This window comes from Thamnophis sirtalis, unplaced genomic scaffold (assembly GCF_051295495.1).
Source record: "Thamnophis sirtalis isolate CommonGarterSnake01/CBP01778 unplaced genomic scaffold, rThaSir2_p1.2 scaffold_9, whole genome shotgun sequence".
In the NCBI taxonomy this organism is placed as follows: domain Eukaryota; kingdom Metazoa; phylum Chordata; class Lepidosauria; order Squamata; family Natricidae; genus Thamnophis; species Thamnophis sirtalis.
Window position 1 is genome coordinate 59,790,062 of NW_028261389.1, and position 19,983 is coordinate 59,810,044.

Here is a 19,983-nt window from a genome sequence, read left to right on the forward strand (position 1 = left end):
TAAATGGACTCCAGAGGATGGTAGAGGACAGGAAGGCCTGGAGAAATGTTGTCCATGGGGTCACAAAGGGGTCGTGATGGGTCGGACATGACTTCGCAACTAACAACAACAAAAAATTGAATTGTCAAAATATTCAGTTTTCAAACTTGGATGTTTTTTTCCTCAAGTGTTCTACACAAGAAATTTTCACACAATGGAATCAATTATTATTATTTTTATATCATGCATATATAATATGTGCATTTCAATTGACTATACTTTCAAAGATATCAACATTAAAACAACCTAGAACCAATTTGTATCTGTAACAGAACTTGTTGATCTCAGTGAAATCATTTAACCATGGGGGAGAAATCAAGCAAGCATGATGAAATGCCATCACTTTCTGGGGGGAAAAGAAGATGAAAAAAGTACTACAAAAATACTGTCCAATAAATTCAAGTCATGTGACTTTTTCAAGTTATGCAAGTTTTCTCAGAGAAAAATAACCAAAGCAACTTTGAATAATATTTGCCAAATTTGAATGAACAGATGCATCTAATGCATTGAACTGAATCAAGGTGACTCTGAATCCATTTGAAGATTCATTGAGTTTTTCCACACCTAATAGCTGAATAGATTTGATTCAGCTGACAGTTCGTGAATGTACAATGTTCTAAATTTATACCATAATGTAAAAGATACCACTAGTCAGTGGTGGGTTGCAGGGGTGCGTCAGGTACAGTCCTCTGGAGGGCCCACCCGCCCGCGCTCCTTACTGGTGCTTTATGCTGTTGGTGCTTCCAAGCATGCGCATGGTGCATATGGCACCTGTGCAATGCTCCGTGGAGCAGCTGGAGCATCATGGAGGCTTGCAGAAGCATCATTTGATGCTAGATTGCATGTGCGCATTGCGTGCATATGCACATGCGCCACACGCGTGCATGTGGGAATCCGGAACTCACCACTGCCACTAGTCTACATTCTGGTAAAGGCAAGATTTACAAATAATAGATTCACTAAATGGGATTCTAACTTTAAATAGTTTTGTTATAAAAATGTATTTGAAACCTGAAAGGTGCACAACTGATTTCGGTAATTATTTTTAACACACTAGAGTTGCATCATCAAAGTTTATGATATTTGATATGCACAAATGGGTGAAGAAGCATGAAATACCCTACATTACTGGAACTTTCCATATTTCAAATTAATTAATTAATTTCAAGGTCCCTAGATTTTTTCCTATTAGGCCATTTCTTAACAATTTTTTTTCTGGTGCATCAAAACAGACAGACTTGTAAAAAGGTCTCACTTTTCTATCTGGAAACAAGGCAGGAGTAGAAATCAAATCTTGGAGTTAGCAACACAAGGAAACAACAGCCAATCACCATCACACCAATCAACCAATAGGAAGGCACCACATAAATATGATGCATAGAATAGCCCAAAGCACACATTCTAGTAGAGAGAAGTTCCCTGATGAGGGGCTCCAGAATGAGTCCGAAAGAAACTAAATCTCTGGTCCCAGTGACTGATCAAGACTGGATCTTTCAGCATTATCCTGGGACATTTATATTTGTCTTCATTTGTGAAAAATCAAATTCATTCCACGTGTACAATTGGGAATTGCTTCATTGTAATGTGATGGTTGTGATGTATGTTTGTACTTATTTTGCTTTTAGAATCTTGCTTTGTATTTTATCTTATTTCAAAAAGGGGGATGGAGGATGGGACAAAAACATTGAATGATCAGTTCAACCACATGATCAAAATCTTGTGTATGTAAAAGGGGAGTAGCATTTATAACATGACTCCTTGACTTTTTTTTAAACACACACATATAGACATGCAGGAGATGATCCCATTTATTTGGTGAAGTTCCCTTGGTACCTAATTGCTATGGTTTCTGTTAGTGTCTTGCACCCCAGTCCAACTAATTCTTTTCTATAAAGATTTTCCAAAGATTTTCTTCTAGTTAGATTGCCTCCAATAAGCTTTTACTGCCAACTCCTGAAGTTTCTTTTCCAACTGAGAAATTACATCCTTGGAACACCTGCTCAGTTACTCACACAGCACAGTTGCTGACAGTACTGTATTTTCATTTGATATAGGAAGCAGAGTCTAGCATAAGAATTTTCAGCAATGTGCCAACATGGAAATGCATCAAATCATACTCTACATGGAAGAGCAGCCACTGACTTGCCATTTCATTGGGATAACCTTGAACAATTTTGTACCATTGCTCCCATGATACAATGCAAATGAAAGGCAATTCTGGGACAAATTCCATTTGTGATATTGCCTCCTTTTTAATGCAATTAATTATTGCCATGTATGAATACTCCTTGTTTTAATTTATGCCAAGCAGCACTAGCCTAAGTAATTGTTAAAGATTGTACAGATCTTTAAAGATGAATATTCAATCATTGTAATGAGTAATGCAGAAAAGGTAGGCTTATTTAAACTTGTGAAAAAAATTTTTAACAGTTTTTCCTAATGTAAATCATAATGTGTTTGGAAAATGCTTGCATGACTCCATGTTACTAAAACAAGAAGAAAGAAATCCCAATACTGTTAGCAGCCAGGATGTAATCAAAGTCTTGCTATAGTAAGATAAAACAAATTTCTCCCCAAATCTTTTTCTAACAATGCAGCAGTAGCAACTTTTGTCATTGTTGTTGTTTTTGTTCCAGCAGCGCTATCTCAAATGATCTCAAATCATGCATTAAGAACAGCCAGATCATCCTAGGCAATTAATTTCACAAAGTTGAATCCACTCAGGCTGCAGGTATTGTGAAGTCAACTGAACCAGTGCCTTTTTACCAAAGTACTTCTGACATTTATTGATCCTCTTCCCCAACCTCTTTACAGCTGATGGTTACACTGGGGTATTCTATTAATAAGGGAAACCTAATGAAAGCCTTTATACCATAGGTTTTGCAACCTCTTCAAAGAGTATATAACTTTCTGAAGACGTCATGGGGTGTGAGAGGATAACAATCAGTATCACCATGAGTTATTAAAAGTAACTAAAGCTAATAGGCTTTTCTTCCTTTTCTTCCAGTTCCCTGGGTGAAAGACTTGGGTAGTGTACATGGTCAATAACCCGCAATAATTCTAACTAAAGAATAAAACACATTGTATAAGCATAAGGCAAAAGAGATTGGATTACCACATTAAATTAATAATGCACGTTTAAAGCAAGGAGGGAAGGAACCAAAAATGTCCTAATGGTGAGAACAATGAAATAGTGGAATGGCTTGCCTTCAGAAGTTGTGTGTGTTCCATCTCTGGAGGCTTTTAAGAAAAAACTGGACAGCCACTTGCCTGAAATGGGTCTCCTACTCAAGCACTGGGTTGGATTAGAAGACCTCTAAGGTCCCTTCCAACTCAGTTATTCTATGTTATTATTATTAAAATATTTTGTCCCAGTCCTTTTACATCATAGCCCCTGAAATACTGTTCAAAGGTGTGTTTGGATCTCATACATACAAAGATTGGGCACTTCTTACATAAATAGGAAATTTGCCACACAGAACATTTTACAGTTTGAGATTAACATACACACTTCTCTAATATGTTAATGTACTAACTTAAACCTGGCCAATTTTTATTTCAAGCATGCAAAACAAAAATAATCCTAAACAAGTAGGGTAAATTAATTATTGGGTTATCTTATTAATAATAATTATTTATAAATTATAAAATGTATAAATTACATTAAAATTAATTTTTGGAAATTGCCTTCAGGGTCACCCCCCCCCCCTATTTTTGACCATTTAGCCTATATCCTATATTTTAAACTACTAATTATTAGTTGAGGAGCTTTTGATTAAAACAAATTGCTGTTGTATACCGTTAGGTTAAAAAAAAAGTATAATATAAAGTCAATTATATTTTAATATCTGTTTTAAACAACTTTAAATAGTGGTGTGTAGGGTTTTTTGCTTTATGAAACAACAGAGCTATGTCACACATTTTAAACCACCAATTGTTTGAGTAGAGGTTCTCAGTTACTGTTAAATTACTGTTAACATTTTGTTAGGTGACTAAGTGTCTTTTCAGCATTTCTGTGACAACCACCAAATATTTCTTAGAAACTTTGCAGGAAGCCTATAACTACTATCAGCTGCTATCCACTGATTCATACCAAAGCTCAGCATTTTATGATTTTGTGAAAATTCCAGTAGTAAAAATGTACAGTATTTGCTTTCTGGGAGCTGCAGCTGGCTTTCTGGTTGATACAGGTGCCATTCCTCTGCTGGCTGATAAAATAATAGATCTCTTTGTTCTTCCATTGTGTGGGCATCAACAGTTATTGGGCCATGCTTAAATTCTGGATAATATCAGTTTATTATGCCTGCTATTTAAAAAATTGGGTTATAACTGCTTTTGCAAAAGATTGTGGATGAATTATGCATGTAATTATAAAAATGCAAATGAACGTTCTGTCTTTTCCCAATCCTTGCTTTTGATCTCTCCTTGATCTAGATCCAGTTAAATCAATATAATGAATCTTATTTTAATTATTCTATTCAATTTTGATGCCGCCCAACTCCAACTGTCGCTGAGTGGCTCACTACAATAAAATAATAACACAGCCAGAAAATTAACCATAAAGAGTATAAAAATTGCTACAAGATAATCAGAAGATGGCAATCCAACAATGAAGCAGACAACACAGAGAGGTCCAATCCACTCTAATCCACGAGTAGGGTAAATATTATCAACATCAAATGTGGAACTGTACGGATCTCTTGGGGGAATCTCATTGGAGAAGGCAGGTGCCACTACTAGAGTGCTTCCTAAATTGCAAAAATTAATCCCACTTTGCTGGATTGTACTAGATGGGCAGAAAGCATAGAAGGTTTGATATATAGATACTGTATATAAATATATTAAATATATCATTACTCTGGATTATATGCATCTGCGAATTGTTTTGTTACTCAAAAGGCCAATAACTTTTTCAGAGGGCAGGAATGGATGATGTGGCATCTTCCTCCTATCACAAATGTGAAATGTGCAATTTTCTGATGCAATTTTGACACATTCTTTTTCTCCTTATGTCCTCCAGAGTTCTTCTGTTCATTTTTATTTATTGCCTACTTCAGAGAGGCAGTAAAAGTGAATCAAGAATTTGCTTACCAGTAGTGCTATAACCATACAAAAGTTACATAGTTTACTTTACAAATACCGGTAGTAGCTTGTTAGGGAGTATGATACTCACTGGTTAAAGACACTGAGCTTGTCACCTGGAACACTGACAGCCTGGGTTCAAGACCTGAATGCCAAGCAAAGGGATGAGCATCCATTATTTGCCCCCAGCTCTGCCTGTTTGAAAGCATGCAAATACAAGTAGATAAATAAGAAAGCACTTCGGTGGGAAGGTAACATTGTACTGTGCCATGGTTTGGCATATAGTCATCCTGGCCACATAACCTCTGAAGTGTCTTCAGGCAATGCTGGCTCCCTTGGCTAAAAAAACAGAGATCACAGGACAGGCGAAACCTTTACTTTTATCCTTAGTAGGTTGTTAGATTTCGGCTTTCGAATATAATAAACTACTAAAGAAAAAAGTAAAGGTTCCAGGAGTCACTGAAGGAGTAAGTGTGAGCTTAAATGGACTCCGGAGGATGGTAGAGGACCTGGAGGCCTGGAGGAACTTTGTCCATGGGGTCATGACACATGGACATGACTTCACAGTTAATAACAACAACAGTTGTTAGATTGAAATCTGGTAAAAACATGTAGTATGTGTGTGTGTGTGTTTTTTTAATTAGTATTTCTTTTTCCTGGGGGATCTACTTTTCCTCTGGGCTTTTCCACTCAAAAAGAGAGAAGAAAATTGGGAAAGGACAATCAGCATAGAGAATGACTGTATGGATTAGAGCAACTAGTAGTCCCTGTTTTACAACAGTTTGTTTAGTGACCATTCAAAATTACACCAGCACTGAAAAAAGTGACTTATGACCATTTTTCACACTTATGATTGTTGCAGTATCCACATGGTCAGATGATCAAAATTCAGACACTTGGCAACTGATTCATATTTGTGATGGATGCAGTGTCCCATGTTCATATGATCAACTTTTGCAACCTTTGCAACAAGCAAAGTCAACGGGGAAGCCAGATTTCACTTAACAACCGTGTTACCAATTTAACAGCGGCAGTGATTCACTTAATAACTGTGGCAAGTAATGACATAGAATGAGGAAAAATTCACTTAACAACTGTCTCACTTAGGAACAAACTTTGGGTTCAATAGTGGCTGGAAGTCAAGGACCACCTGTATTTCATTGGATGTTTTAATGAGCCCGTATAGCAAGGATAGAGAGAGCAACCCCCAACTCCTTAAGAAGTCCCTACAACACAACTGGAAAGTGAAGGTAGAGTTTTTCTTTCGATTTCAAAATAGGAAATAAATGGTATTTTCAATTTTGCTCATGACAAGCAAGTCAACAATTTTAAAATAGAAGCACCCCGAATGTCCTCCAAGCCCACATGCTTCTATATCCTCACCAACTCTGTGGCTCTCTCATTAGTCTGTTAACACCAAAGTGTGCACATTCCTTGACACCCCCACCCCCAAGGTCACTGATTTCTGCTATACTACAAGTAATTCTCTAATCATAAATCCCTAATAAGCAGCTGGCTTTCTTTGTAACATCTCAGTTCACCAAGTATCTAAATCATTTTTTGTTATCAATCCATGCACACATACACATGAGCACATACATCAGTTCACAAATGCACTTCACTGAATATCTGACTGATTACTGGCAGAACAAAGAGCAATAGAACACAATTTCTTGAAAATGGTACATGTTGTTAGTTTTCCCCTCTAAATTGTAAAGTCTGTGTAGTAAGGCTGGCCACCAGGGAACAAAACACACGCATGATCTCCCTTTACAAATGTGTAGAGGTGCTGAATTGGAGAGAATCTGGGGTAGCCGGATAGTTTTAGCAATTAGATGGACCAGGAGCTGAGAGTGGGGAAAAAGTGTTAGAAATATAATTTCAAACCTTTTAGTATTCCTTATGAAATGAGGCAGCAATATTTTTGCATTTGTGAAACTGTGTGTGTATATATATACATACACATACACACACACACACATGCTGCAATTGCTTTTGACAGCTTCAATAGCATTCAAGATGAATATGTCTGACACTCCTATATGCTATTTACAATGCCTTACTCTTCCAAATATGAAAATCTGACATTTTTGCTATTAAAATCACATTATTTAAACAATTCAGGTACATATTGGGTCCCTAGTAGTGTACAACATTGGCAGTATCCATAGTTTTACTTTATGAGTGTTTCAACAAATATTCTGCTTATAACAAGGTCTATCCAGCAGATTTAAATAAACTGCTTAAATGTTTTATTGCTATCAAGTGAAGGTCAATTCCATTAATTGACCTTCACTTGATAGCAGACTTTTTAAGAAACTAAAAAAATGAATAATGAAGGTATAAGCAATATAACTTCCAAAATAACTTCATTATAGCAAAACCAACATTGTAATCTAATAAAAGCCCTATTATTCAAATTATCTAATCAGTGATGTTCACTACATTTTAAAATCCAATTCTTCCATAAATACTTTCTGTCACTTTCTTCATTTCTACTATATATGAACATTGATTCTGTCATTCACAAACTATATTGAACAGAGTATGCTTTTAGTGTCTAACCTATATGCATTCATTAATAAATTTCTAAAGTATTTTTTTTTAAACTTTTGTTAAAGTTGATAATAGGGCCCAGATTGTTGGGGCAATATGCTGATTCTGTAAACCACTTAGAGAGGGCTGTAAAAGCACTATGAAGGGGCATATAAGTCTAAGTGCTATTGCTATTGCTATTCAATAATATTAAAGAATACCACTAAAGGCAATAATACTCCATTAAAACACCCATTGTGAAAACGCAACAGCAATCTGCTGCCAAAAGTTTTGAGTTCATGACAAATTTACAACCAATGACAATGTTACTGTATAATTAAAAAAAACTCTGCCTAACCTAGCAAACTAATTTTATTTAATTGAGTTAAATTAAATACTATCTGAAGGCAAACCTATATTCTATTTCTCTTACAGAAAAGTGTGTAAAATGTTCTTTGATCAAAATGCTGACTTGATAATATATAATGCATGCAAGCAGAGATGGGTTGCTCTCGGTTCGGCCCGGATTGGCCGAACTGGTAGTAGCGGTGACAGGAGGCTCCGCCCACCTGCCCAGATGCTTATGGTCAGAAGCTTCTGCACATGCACAGAAGCTTCACATGTGAATGAGAGCGAGCTCAGGAGCATGCCCGAAATGGTAGTAAAAAATTGGCAACCCATCTCTGCACGCAAGCATGAAGGTATTGAGACTGATTGTTGCAGGACTGAACAAATTCAAAGGCATGAGTCAATTATGATGAATATGTCTTTCCAGTGGAAGGAATTTCAAATATGTTTAATTCCAAAAACCATATTATAAGCATCAGAAAGATCAATTTATTTAGTTTCCCTCTGGGAAAAGTCATTACAGATGATAAGGAAAGATGCATGGGGCAGCTGTAGCTTATTAACTTTCCCCCCCTTTCCTTGGTATAACTTCCCAGACCAAACTAAATCAAAAAGTATAATAAATTTAAACTTTGTGACTTGTTCACTCACTTGTAAGATTGGAGAAGTGTGAGACTTTAGATGCAGCACTAAATCGTCATTACTTTGGAGTTTTATTTTGTGTGTGTGTATGTATGTATGTATGTATGTATGTATGTATGTATGTGTGTATATATATATATATATATATATATATATATATATATATATATATATATATATATATATATATATATATATATATATATATATATATATATATATAGGTATTTAATAGTATGAAGACAGCCAGATTACAAAGGTAATTCTAAGTAAATATATTATTTATTTTTCTATTGTCTATCTGAACTTTTTACTAATTTGAAATCACAAAATCATGAGGCTTAGGTTGCAATTCTAGACATTGGAGCAACCAAGCAAGTTTATATGTGTGTAATAAAAATATTGCTTACTCTCAATTATTCTTGTTTGAAATATACTTTGCATATTTCACATTGCATACTCACATTACTGCAAAGAGAAATAAGACATCATTCTACATGTGACATGACACTTGGGTCTCAGGAAACTGATTACAGTATTATAGTCTAAATGTGTAATTTACATAACTAAGTACTGAAACTACTGAAACGTATCCCCATGTGAATATCTATAGAACTGTAGCTTAAATTTCTCTGAGAAGATAAGTATAAAAGTTGAACTTTTAGTTTATTTCAGTGTTTCTCAACCGTAGCCACTTTAAGAGGGATGGCCATCAACTCCAGTTTTACTACCAGTTTTATCAAGTACTTGGGAGACAAGGAATTGGCAGCACAAGGAAATGGCAGCCAGCAATTTAATAGCCAGCCATCAACAACTCCATCAATGACTAAAAAGCCACACACCAGGCACCATATAACTACAACACACAAAATAACCCAAAGCACACACTCTGCTAGAGAGAAATTCCCTGAGAATGGGATCCAACACAAATCCAAAAGCTCAGGGGACAAACCTCTGGTCTTGGTGACCAACCCAGATTGGATTTTGCTACTGTACATTATCCTGGGCTAAATTTATCCGCCTTCACCCCTGAATATCCCCACCTCCCAACTTAACATGACAGTTGAGAAACATTAGTCTGTTCTATATTGGCATAAGATTTCCTAGTGACCTCTCATACAAATACTATTCAAGGCTAACCCTACTTAACTTTTTAGATCACCCAAAATGGCTACATATGGCCATTTTGGTGTCCAGCAGGAATGCCTATGTGTGCAAAATATCAAGATGGCTGCTATGACTGCAATTGAAGGTCCACCTCTCTTTTTTGCAGGTATTGCTGGTAGGTTTGCTGGTAGGAATGCATCAGCATATCTACTGTCTCTTACTGTGGCTTCCTGTTCACCCACATTGAACATCAGGAGGGGAAACGCTCCTGCTTTAGCTAACATTGCTAATTTGCAATCAAAGAGGTAAGTGACAGCTTACTGTTTCCCCATCGCAGCAGCCACTGGCAATTCAGACTCAGGGAGCCTGCTGTGCTTACAAACTCCTTTTTTGACTTGCTGATGGGATTGACAAGAGACAGTAGGGGCCATCTGACTCCTTGAGAGCAATAAAAAAGAGCACAGCATGGGTTTAATTTCTTCTTTGTAAGAACAGTCGGCAAATTGGGGAAAAGGCAGAATATTCCTCTGAGTCTGAAATTGCTGCTGGAACTACCTAAACTATAAATTGAATAATAGTGATGCAGTGTATGAAAGATCTCGTGGGTTGCCTAATCTCAGCCATTAAGGAGGATGAGTCAGAGTTGTTCACTAGTTCATCTGCTATTTCGTTCCAAGCCATCCACCATTATCGTCAATAACAGAAGCATTTCATGTGCAACTTGTCTTCTCGCCCCAATGATACATATAATTAAATTTCAGCAAAAGGCTGGCCGTAGCAAATCTCTTTAGCAGCCAAATAGAGCAGTAATCCTGGTCTGTAAACAGGCAATGCCTTGCAGCTCAACTTGCCCTGTTGTTTCTTATCCTCTTTGTAACAGTGGAACTGTACTAAAGCAGCACCTGTTGAATTTCTTTCCAGTGTGTGGTTGCTAATGGACAACAAAATATCAAGAAAAGAGGAGGCAACTGTGCTTGCAAAGCAGAGTCATTTCTGAGCCAAATTGAATTTCAATGGTGCCTTCATACATACAGACACAAACAAACACACACACACACACACACACACACACACACACACACACACACACACAGAGTGGGTGCTACATACCATGCAGGGTTAACACCCACCAGCATCACCATTTTCAGGGCAATTCTCTTGTGCAAATTCCATTTTTCAATTGATGTTGCCAGGCAAATTATACCAGTCAAGAGCAGATGAAAATCTTTAAAATAAGCAGATGCCACCTAAAAATCAAAATGACTCTTATTAGCTAAGTGCATGGTTTTAAACTTTTGTATTCAAAACACAAAACACATTGGCTCATCTGGAATAAAGGGAGAGTTTTTAAAACAAAAAAAATGAAGGAGTTTTGGGGGTGAAATGATGCAGGCTAGTGGCTGCAGTGCCCCTCATCTGAGAGAAATATGAGATAAATAAAATAAACGAAGCTAATAAGAATTAGGCAACTGTAGGATAAATTTAGATTATGAGTGTAGGAAGTCATTTTCATTCACTCCTTAGTATCTTAGTTGTCTAAGTGATATCAGTGTCATTCTGTGGCTCATTTCATGAAAAGTGATTTCGTTTTTAGTATCAAAAGCAAGCAAGTGTCATCATAGTGCAGCCTGCTCAGTCATCTTTCTGTGTTCCTGCAGTTTTCCTGGCAATTTTTTTGGAATTGGTTTATCACTGCTTTGAGAGAGAGTAACTGGCTCAAGGTCACCCAGCAGCTTCATGCCTAAAGTGGGATTAGAACTCACCGTTTCCTGGGTTTTAGCCTGGTATTATTAATCAGTGTACCAGACTGGTTTTGTTTTTAAATTTCTGCATCACAATTGTCTCTAATGCAGAAATAAATGCAAGTCAGGATGGTTTCAAGATGTGTTCTAAGTGAACTCAGGGCTTTTTAGTAGGATTATTTCATTGGTTCCATAAATAGCAACCAAATGGAAGCAAAGAATCAGACTTGTGTATCTTTTCTGGCCTAGTGGTGATCTGGATTTTGGCAGTTTAGATCCCATAGCCCTCTTTTTAGCATTTGGCACATTATAAACCAACATCTGATCAAAATAGTACATCGGGGTGAAATGCTACCGGTTCAAGCTGGTTCACTCAAATCGGTAGAAAAAATGTTCACCAGAACTGGTGGTAAAAAAAATGCTTTACAAAGTTAAAAAAAAAAATTCCAAGGATCAGCTGTGCAACAATCAGCTGTGCCACGTGATTGTCGCAATTTTTAAAAACTTTTTAAAGCATTTTTAACTACTGATTCAGGAAAACCAGTAGTAAAAAATGCTAAAAAGTAATTTTTTTTTACTTTAAAAACTAAAAAACCAAAGTTTTTTTACTTTAAAAAGTAAAAAAAAGTTTGGCGCACATGTGCACAAAGTGTGCAAAGTGTGCAAAGCGCACAAGCCACCTGGGAGCACATTTCAGAGCATTTTACCCCTGGAGCATTGTAATCTTTGAAATATAAATTGACTGACTGGTGGAGTAACAGTAGAGAAAAAGAAACAAACAGAAGAGATATACCTTTTTTGAAGGCAATATTCCAAACAGTGGAAACATTAAAGCAGGAATTAATGCAGAAACAGCCAGAGGCAAAGCTTCTGTAAGCCAGAAGACACCAACCACAAACAATGTGTAGGCACATTCTGCTTCCTAGAAAAAATAATTTAAAACAATTTAGATTTACGTTAAACAATAATTGTAGTCAAATGACAAAATCCAAAGAACCAAAGAGAAAATACAATTCCAAATACATAGTTGTACACCAAAGTTTAGACACCTTGTCAAACTGAAAGGTTTCAGTAAACAGAAGCTGACCCAACCTCTACTTACAAAAGTTAACCATCACAACCTTCTGCCAATTCGAATCTATGTTGAACTTTTGCATTATTTTACTGAAAGGGAATAACATTTATTTGGACTAAAATCAAGTGATTTCATGGCAACATTCTATTTTGCTAACTGAAATGCACTTATCTGAGCAATTAGTTGGATAACCATATAGAAGTGATTTAAAAAAAAATATTGTGCTAATGGCAGTTTTCAGTCTGCAGGCCAACTATCCTTGTTTTGGTTTCAGTTATATAAGATTTGTATTCTGAGGATGTGCCTCCATGGAGTTCTTTCTTTTGCTTAAGCTTTGTCCTCAAAACAAACAAGAAAAAACGAATGCCCTAGGACACAAGCCTTTTTGAATTCATTCTCCTATACTTCTGCTGAAGCCTGCATCTTTGGGCTGAGATCTACCATATATGATTGGTGATCCAGATATGAATAAAACAGTCTCCTAAATGGGATTGAGAATATGTTTCTTCGTGTTTGTTCAGTTCACCCTTCTAAAAGCTTCTGGGAGGAAATATATAGGACAGTCTCCATGGAGCTATGCAGAGGTGGTATTCAGCCAGTTCTGACAGGTTCTAGAGAACCGGTAGCAGAAATTTTGAGTAGTTCAGAGAACCGGCAAATAGGCTGGCCCCACCCCCGCCACCTCCCAGCTGATCTTTTTCTGTTGCCCAGGTTAGTGGGGTGGGGAGGGAATGGAGATTTTTCAGTATCCTTCCCCTGCCATGCCCACCAAGTTATGCCCACAAAGCCACGTCCACAGAACCGGTGAATCCTACCACTGGAGCTATGTGATATACTGTATGTCTCACGGGGGCCCTAAGATCCATTCTTAATGATGGAACATTTTTGACTGCCTTTCCACATCCTTAGCGCTCAGTAACAGATTGTGTTCCAGAGTGGTAATTAAAAACAGGAAACCACTACTTGTTACCAGCTTTCAGTAAAAATTGTAAAGAAATCTTCAAGAAACCAAAGACAAAATCTATACATATTAAAGCTTCTGCGGCCAGTTTTTTTTTCCTCCCCATCACATGAAGGATGCCTTAAACTATCCTTCTGCACATACGCTAGAGAAGAAAGATTAGCCGGAAAGATTAGTCATTTAAATAACAGATTGAGCATAGTTTCTTCTCTCTGCCTGAAACTAAATTATCCATCTCTTAGGCACAGCTACATTTCAGTAAGATGGTAAACAAGAGAAATTTATTCATCTCTATTTTATTGCATGCAATTTGTTGAAAAGGCAGTAATAAAATCTCATTTTTCTAACACTTTCATTTTCACAGAGTAATATTCTAAAAAGAAAATACAACCATAAATATAACCATTATGGACCTAGAGTGTGCAGTGGGAGGTTACCTGTCTTTTGTGCCTAGTCATACATATTTACCACATATTTCCCAAACAATGATTTATTTTTTAAGATGCCATCCAAAATTTTACTGCATAACTACTGACGATTTAGAATCACTAAGAATCAGAACTCTGGTATCTACCATTAACATACTTAAACATTATCAACATTTCTTTTTCCTGCCTGGAATTTTTCAGCTCACACCTGGCAAATTTATGAAAACTAATTTAATTTTGCATGTTTGAATTAATATATAAACATAGCTATTTTTGAATTTTGCATGGCATAAGCATTTAGAATGCTAACTTACCTACGTGAAAAAATTGCTCACAAAAACATAAATTTGTAAAAATAATGTAAAAATTCTCATATTGGTCAAAGATATTTGAAAATATTATGTTAGACAGATAATACGTATATACACAAACAAAGCTACTTAAAGTAATAGGCATCAAAATACATGAATAGTTTTACTGCGAACTTTAAAAAAAATTCAAGGGAAATAATCTGAACTTGATAGAATTATACAAGCTGAAAAACTAAGACTGATAACTCCTAGGTCACAGCTCAATATGTTGTAAGATTCTTTACTGCTATCTGTACAATTCATAGTATTATTACACATTTCCCATGTTTCCTAACTTAAAATACCCAAAGTGTGTCCTTCCAACTATATTATGGCTATATAAATGATACCAGCATCCATAAATATACAACGAGACTCTGCTTCACACACATCAGTTCCATATATCAACATAAATTTCTCTGACAGATATGTTGCTCTATATATCCATCACATCCATCTATATGGGTATTCCTTGACTTATAATGACTCCATTTAGGGACTATTTGAAGTTAGAACAACACTGAAGAAAGTGAATTATGACTGTTTCTCACACTTATGACCATTACAGCTGAGCCAAGGTGGCGCAGTGGTTAAATGCAGCACTGCAGGCTACTGCTAGATCAGCAGTTCAGCGGTTCAAATCCCACCGGCTCAGGGTTGACTCAGCCTTCCATCCGTCCGAGGTGGGTAAAATGAGGACCCAGATTGTTGGGGGCAATATGCTGACTCTCTGTAAACCGCTTAGAGAGGGCTGAAAGCCCTATGAAGCGGTATATAAGTCTACTGTTATTGCTATTGCTATTGCTATCCCTAGGGTAATGTGGTCAAAATTTAGCAACTGTTTCATATTTAGGATGGTTTCTGGGATCATGTGATCACCTTTTGCAACCTTCTGACAAGAACTAAATGGGAGGCAACTAGACTTCCTTGTTTCTTTCTTTGAAGACATTTCACTTCTCATCTAAGAAGCTTCTTTAGCTCTGACAGGATAGTGAGGGAATGGAAGGATTTATATTCCTTGCCAACAGTTTTTCCACTTTTCCGCTCTGTGCACAGTCACTCATGCCCTTATCCTTTCTTGCCTGGACTACTGGAACGCTCTTTACATGGGGCTGCCCTTGAAGAGCACCCGGAGGCTCCAGCTGGTCCAGAATGCAGCCACGCGTGTTATCATGGGGGTACCTAGGTGATCCCATGTTACACCCCTTTTAGGCACTGGTTGCCGGTTGTCTTCCTGGTGCGATTCAAGGTACTAATTATGACCTTTAAAGCGCTCCATGGCTTAGACCCAGGGTACCTGCGAGACCATCTACTGCCATCAGTAGCCTCCCACAGTTCTGTGCGATCCCACAGAGTTGGCCTCCTCAGGGTGCCATTGGCCAAACAGTGTCGGCTAGCGACCCCCCAGGGGAAGAGCCTTCTCTGTGGGAGCGCCTTTCCTCTGGAATGAGCTGCCCCCGGAGCTTCGCATAATCTGCGATCTCCGGTCCTTGTGACATGCCCTAAAAAGTTGGCTTTTCCAGAAAGCCAGCCTGGCCTGAACAAAATAAAATAAATGATTGCTTTAATTGTTAATTTTAATCTAATTGTTAAAATGTTATTGTTAATATTAATTGGGTATGTTTTTGGATACTCTATCTAATTTCCTTTTTAACTTTTGTAATATGTGTTTTTTTTAAATGTTGTACGCTGCCTTGAGTCCATTGGGAGAAGGGCAGCATATAACTCCAACAAACAAACAAACAAACAACAAAAAACACTTTTGGGACAATCATGACCTGAAGGAATGAGAATCTCTACAGACTCAAAGGGGAACCCAGATTCACTTAACAAGCAGGTTACTAATTTAACAGTTGCAGTTATTTACTTAACAACTGTGGCAGGAAAGATTGTAAAATGGCACAAAACTCATTTGACAACTGTCTCACTTGTGGACTCAATTGTGGTTTGTAAGTCAAGGACTACCTGTATATCCAAACAGATATATCTACCGTATATGCCTAAAGGATTGTGTATTGGATGGTATATATTGATGCATGGCAAACTTATAATATAAAAGATGCTAGAGAAGAAAAACTTTGCATGAATGTGATAGATTCACCTTTCAATCTTCAGAGTCTATTTTTATTTGTTCTCAAAATAACTTCTCTGAAAATGCTGTTATGACTAATTATGATGGGGAGAAAATCTGCATTAAGGGAGATTTAAGTACTCCTTTAATACTTAAAGGAACTGTGGAGTACTGTGAAAATATATAGACATAAAATGTTGGGGGAAAGTGGATAGCTAATAAAACTGCCACAGTCAACTGACCAGGATGACAGTTGACAGCTTCTCAAAAATCAAATTTAGTTGTAGATTTTCATGGAGTCAAAAATGTACTCATTAACATTTTTAATGTCTGACCAGTGCCTTGATTACATTGCCAGATAAAAATCCACCCTTGTCCAGTGAACAAGCTGCTGATATCTGCTAGTTTAATCTTCTGCCATCAGAAGGTGTTAAATAGAAAATGTTGCATTCATATGCAATCTCTGTACTGTTTTCCTAATGCCTATGCTGCATTATTGGCAACTGCATCCTCTATTGGTACCATGGTCTTCATGTATCAGTCACAGATGCACATTAAACTTACCATAGAAGAGATTTATCAATTAATGTTGAAAGCATTTAATGCATTAAAAAAAAAAATCAATACCTGCTGAATTCCACCTCCCAGCAACCTCCATACAATGGCCCATAGAAGTGGCACTTTGTTTTGAAATCAAACTAAGTGGAAGGCAATTTAAGATATCAAAAAGAGGGAAAGGCTGATGAGTAAACACTCCAGAGAAGAGGCATGTAGGAGAAGCATGAAGAAAATTTTAGTTTAGCTTAGTTTATTGTCATTGCACATCGTACAATGAAATTAAATGCCATCCTCTGTGTATATTATAACTATAAAAATAAAAACACAAACACACATCCTTCACATGCTATATAATTGAAATTGAAAACTCAATATTGCATTAATATTGTACTATACCATAAAATTTAATATAGTTACTGCTCTGGATAGAAGCTGTTTTTCAGCCTATTTGTCCTTGTTTTTTATTATTCTGTACCGTCTGCCAGATGGTAATAGTTCAAAAAAAGGGTGCCAGGATGAGATGTATCTTTAAGAATGTTTTGAACTTTCTTAAGGCAGCGGGAGCTATAAAGCTCTTCCAAAGAGGGAAGAGGGCAACCAATGATTCTCTGGGCAATGACATTAACCCTCTGGAGCACTGTTTCAAAGGAAAATAAAACATAGTCCAAGAAAGAACGCTTGAAGTTTGCATATACCCCCAAGGAAGGTCATTTTGGGCTTACCTGATACTTTTTATGAGTACAAATATTACAAACTAGAATGTAACAAATTCAGATTAATGAAAATGTCTTCTTTGGGGGGAAAAGGGTTCGAATGGCATTTCTCTGTCATACTTTAAAAATCTGCCATGTCTGAATGTGGAAACTAGGAATCAGGGTAGGGGATATATGATAGCAATTGTAAAAATGCTTTTTATCTTTTTATCTATTTCATTCTATTAAGACAGCCTTACTGAATTTTATATTTTCAAAATGAGGGATCCGTTCTGTAAGTTTTTCCCCCCAGTCCTGTTGCCTTAACCGTAATTTGAAAATTCCATAGTAATTTCTATCTACAACTAAGCATACTTTAGGTTTGTGACAAGGCTCAGACAGTAAGTCAAGATTTACTTTAACCATGCTTTACTAATTAAACCACAATTGAGTAGGTTTCTACAAAAACCTGCCATAAGCCAAGATTTACAAATCATATCGGCTTGAAATGCCAACATACTAAAACATAAAGATATATGTAATAGACAGTCTCTAGGATTTTTGTGGGGAGCTGAGATTTCAAAAGAGATGAACTATTTTGACCGATGACTTTTCAGTTTATACATCAAAATCACATTAAGAATTTTTTTTTTAAAAAAAGAGCCTTGATCATTTTCAAGTCCCATACATTATAATGTTGTATGGAATTTCACTCTGAGATCAATAGAGCATAAAATATCGGAAGTCAGTGATATGGCCAGGTGAAATAATTCAACTTCAATATACAGCCCAGCTTTTCCCAATCAATGCATCTCACTATGCGGGCCATGCCAGGTGCAGTCAAGCATATCTAAACAGCTCCAAGCTGAAAAAGCCCTGCCTTTCTCACTTACTTTTGTTCCGATGATGAGAGGCAGTGGAAGCAGTAGAAGGGGAGTAAAAACTATGAGAAAGAACCGACGATAGACCAAAAGTTCTCTGATCGTCTTCATTCTCCTGAGTTGGCGACTTAGCTTTTCTGTAGAAAAATAATAAAAAAAGAAAATTGATTGACCTTTAAATAGATGTATCTGATTAATATTTCTCTAAACTGTCACCTTTAGTCATTGCAACAGAGCTTTGGCCCAGCCAAGTTAAAAAACAAATCTTGTTCTTTATTGTTACAGTGTTTACATTAACATGTGAGATAAGAAGTGCATTCTCCAGGGAAGAGTCTGCCTTTGTTCTTTCTCTTTTAAGATAAAAATGTTCCTTGCTGTACTGTACTATTGTAATCGGGACTTTCTCTGAGAAGCTCCTTCACTCAAAACTTTAACCAACTTTGAAGAGTGATTGTTCTGAAGCAGATCTCACTGTCGACCTCACCCTATTCTTAAGAGGTCTGTAAGGGGCGTGCATAAACGCACCAATGTGCCTTGAGTCCCTGCCCTTACGTTTCTTTTTATTCGTATCCATTTCATGTATCCAAAATCATGTTTATACATACATATGTTGTCTAATACATGCTTGAAGAAATAAATAAATAAATAAAATAAAAATATAAGGTTTTACTTGCAACCCTTTAAACCTACAGTACTTTGGTTAGCCTCATAAACTGAGATTAAAACAGTGATAAACATAAAAATAAATGCTTAGAACAATTGTTTCATATTTATGGATTGGTGGTGCCAGATATCTATTGATACTACATGAACTGAGAGACAATTTAAGTATGTGCAGTGGTGGGATCCTACCGGTTTAACAATGGGTTTGGTGATTGCGCGCTTTCCAGCTGATCATCGGAACTACTGGTTCGCCTCAACTGGTCTGAACCAGTAAAATCCCACCCCTGAGTATATGGTTTTTGGATGAGAGGTAAGTTCTTACCAGTTCGGACAGGTTCAGCTGAGTAGGTAGTAACTGGGCTGGCCACGCCCCCAAACTGGTTCTATCAGCGGCACCATAGGTGCCACCATCTTGTTTTTTGCTTCTGTGCATGCACAGAAGCCATTTTTTTACTACTGTGCATGTGCATATAGTGCGCATCAAGCGTGTGCATGCACAGAGCATGTCCCTAAGCAAACCGACAGTAACAGAAGCCAGAACCCTGGTTCTATAGCAACTTATGGAATTTGTAAGGGCGAGGGGAAGGGTTTAGACGAAGAGTGTGGCCAAATTACCTAAAGCCAACTTTCTAAATGCTTTGCAAGGCCAGTAGGCCAGATGTCACTTGTGAATTATGTAGAGCAAATGTAGAGACGTTATTCTCCACAGACCTTTGAAGCATATATTCAGCTGTACGGAAACAAATTATGATGATTTATAGGATCTAAGTGGATTCTATTCACTGAACCATATTTGTACTTAGTAAATC

At 36.9% G+C, this 19,983-nt stretch overlaps 1 protein-coding gene across 2 annotated transcripts in view; it reads right to left on the minus strand.

Moving 5' to 3' along the window:
• The window catches only part of SLC13A1 (solute carrier family 13 member 1), an 88,629-nt gene that overhangs the window by 32,254 nt on the left and 36,392 nt on the right, over positions 1-19,983 (minus strand). For both annotated transcript variants that reach the window (XM_087723675.1, XM_087723676.1), the window contains exons 2-4: positions 18,524-18,648; positions 12,289-12,417; positions 10,864-11,000 (exon numbers count right to left, since the gene is read on the minus strand). In XM_087723675.1, the coding sequence (XP_087579801.1) occupies positions 10,864-11,000; positions 12,289-12,417; positions 18,524-18,622 (365 nt within the window). In that variant the 5' untranslated portion in view covers positions 18,623-18,648. The remainder of the gene's footprint in view (positions 1-10,863; positions 11,001-12,288; positions 12,418-18,523; positions 18,649-19,983) is intronic.